General features: G+C 36.6%; 1 protein-coding gene across 1 annotated transcript in view; it reads right to left on the bottom strand.

The window, feature by feature from the left end:
* The window catches only part of LOC109821482 (polygalacturonate 4-alpha-galacturonosyltransferase-like), an 8,873-nt gene continuing 6,418 nt past the window's right edge, over positions 329-2,783 (bottom strand). Inside the window, 2 exon segments of the mRNA XM_020387672.1 lie at positions 329-949; positions 2,292-2,783. The exon segment at positions 2,292-2,783 is cut by the window's right edge and continues 11 nt beyond it. Of these exon segments, the coding sequence (XP_020243261.1) occupies positions 674-949; positions 2,292-2,783 (768 nt within the window). The 3' untranslated portion in view covers positions 329-673.

Genomic DNA, 2,783 nt, shown 5'->3' with positions numbered 1-2,783 from the left:
GATTATGGAGTTGTACCAAAAAGGGTCCGAGTCCTAACATTATTTTATTTTAAAATGTCAAAAGGCATATGTAAGATATCCTGCTAGCTAAACTTGTTCTTAATCAAAAAAAAAAAAAAAAATTGGTTACGCACTGACATGTATTCTAAACTATATTGAGAAATATAATTAAGATATTTCAATTAGTTTTTCTTTTGGACCATGATTTATATTCATATTTAAATAATATCCATGTATGCATCAGACGTACAAAGCAACTATGTTCAAATTTCTAATGAAGTGAGGTTGTCATTTACCCACATGCGATCTTCAACATTGACAGACAAAATGTTGATTATCTTCACAATGAAACTCGACCTAGCATTCTCTGAAAGAGGATACAAATCACAAACAGAAATGTTCCAAAGAACTTTTTCAAAGAACTTTTACCTCTCTGGGTATCACTTCAACAATTTCGCTAGAATTTCACGTAACTGTAACTAATACATGTAAGCAATCCACAAGCCGTCAACATAAATTGGAAAGTACAGTAAAAGGGAGGAAGAAGAAACAAATGAAACAAATCAAGAGATGAAGATGACAGCAACAGAGCATAGAGTGAGGAAGAATGACATCGACCAGCTCTTTTCTCCCAACTTTGCGCCGGTCCCACGAGTCCCCTTTTTATGTCCATCTATTCACTTAGGTTGCAATTCTTGACATAGGGGTGATCATACTTGATGTACTTGGTCCAATAAGGTCTGTACTTCGTCATCGCCAACTCCAGCCACGGCTTCATGTTGCCGTTATAATGGACAACCGCGGCATTATCTATCTCTGACCTGTCGATGCTTGGGTTATAACCCAGACCAAGGACATGCCATGATTTGTCAAGAGGATATGTCAACTTATAGAACGTCAACAATCCTGGAGGTAGGGTTCCAAGTTTCCAAAGCACCCTATCTGCGTTCTGCAGAGACAAGAAAACCCTTTTAAGGTAGCAGTATAAACCATATTTATTCGGAAAGCACGTGTTTGCAGGTAAGAACAATTTAGTTCCGGCTTTATATGTAGGCCTAGATAAAGAAATACTAGCAATTAGCATTTGCGGCATGCACAAGTGAGACACGCAAACAAAGTAGAATACGAGATGGTCAAGAGGATAACTTCTGGAGAACATAATGCAGAATTCTGTACGAGAGAGCTCGATCTCTCATAACTATCTAAAAACCCAAACATGTATTAATTAATGCAATTGATAGAAATATGGAAATGGAAAAATTATTACCAACTGCAAATACGTACAAAATTAAGAATACATTATTGGGTGGAGAAAAGGAAAACATGAAAGATGTCAAGTATAATTGTCCTTTGAATGAATACCTTGCTGAAGGTCTGTCCATATGAATTATTTTTGTTTGCCATGTACTATCCTTGCTCATTCTGCATGGTAAGTTAGGTTTGGATGTGTTGCGTGTTCTTTCGAGGGATGTATGTGTTTCACTATATGCTCGGTAATGAATACAGGTGAGCTTTTATCCAACAGCTCCTCAAGAAAAATAAAAATAAAAAGAGAAGGATACAAAACTTTTACCCAATTAGACACTACTGGGCATTTAAGTTAGTCACATCCAATGAAATGGCTGGTCTGGAGAGGAGCAGAGCTAAACATACAATATAAATAATGGGAAGGCAGCCTATGAAGGCGTCAATGAGAATTTTTAATTACGTAATGTGGATCATGACTAGACCAAAGGAAAAAAAAATACTCGTAATCAGATTCGAGTATATTAGACATATAATGTATGATGGACCCAGATAATTACCAGGTATAGTGTCAATCTGCTAGCTCCAAAGCAATAAGCATAGTGTAGGCAGATGTGTACAGTTAAATGTGTGTGTCCTAATTGACATGTAAACTTCATCAAGCCTATACATGATTCGAAGTTAAATAATGAACTTAAAGAGATGATGGCATAGAATTAAATTGGCAAGTCCTATTTGTACATATGTCATATACGTTAAAGGATTAACAGAAAAACCATGAAAAAAGAGATTAACTTGAAGAGATGATTGCATAGAATTAAAACGGCAAGTCCTATTTGTACATGTCATATACATTAACGGCTTAAAAAAACCATGAAAACAGTTAGAAAGTAATACAACATCACGTATAGTCATTCACTCAAATCACGGGTTCTAGAGGAGCATCACAAGACATAGTTCGACTCAAGCACATAAAGTATTTAGCACTTGGATATAACTAAAGAAATGAGTCACAAAGCAAAGCTTTTGTATAGAACCAGACTCACCATTCGCTGCCACTTGTGGTATATCCCAGTGATATCTTTCTTTTTCCACTCCTTAAGGTCAAAAATATTCATTCCATATGCCCAGCCGCAGGCATTGGGATCAAAATTCTTAGCGATGTTAGGATTTGAGAAATTGAGATACTTGTCAAACCTGTGGAAACTCTCCCCACAGGTCTCCACTGCTCCATTTACATTCCCCTTAAGATCAACAGCCCATAATCCGGTCAAATCTTTCTGGACAACTATATCATCATCAAGAAACAGGATTTTGTCCAGTTTGGGATAAACTTGTGGGAGATAAAACCTTAGGTGGTTGAGCATAGACAAGTATTTTGGATTCCTATATTTTAAATTAGATGAACCTGCTGAGAGAGTTGTAGGATGATCAGCCTTGAAATAGTACTCTTTCATGGCAGCAGATTCAAGCTGCTGTAATACTGGACAGTACGAAGAGTTTAGCCATTTAAAGTCATCCACATTCTCTACATGAAT

This window comes from Asparagus officinalis, chromosome 1 (genome assembly GCF_001876935.1).
Source record: "Asparagus officinalis chromosome 1, Aspof.V1, whole genome shotgun sequence".
Classification (NCBI taxonomy): domain Eukaryota; kingdom Viridiplantae; phylum Streptophyta; class Magnoliopsida; order Asparagales; family Asparagaceae; genus Asparagus; species Asparagus officinalis.
The sequence above is the reverse complement of the archived record's forward strand: the minus strand, read 5'-3'. Positions and strand labels throughout refer to the sequence as shown.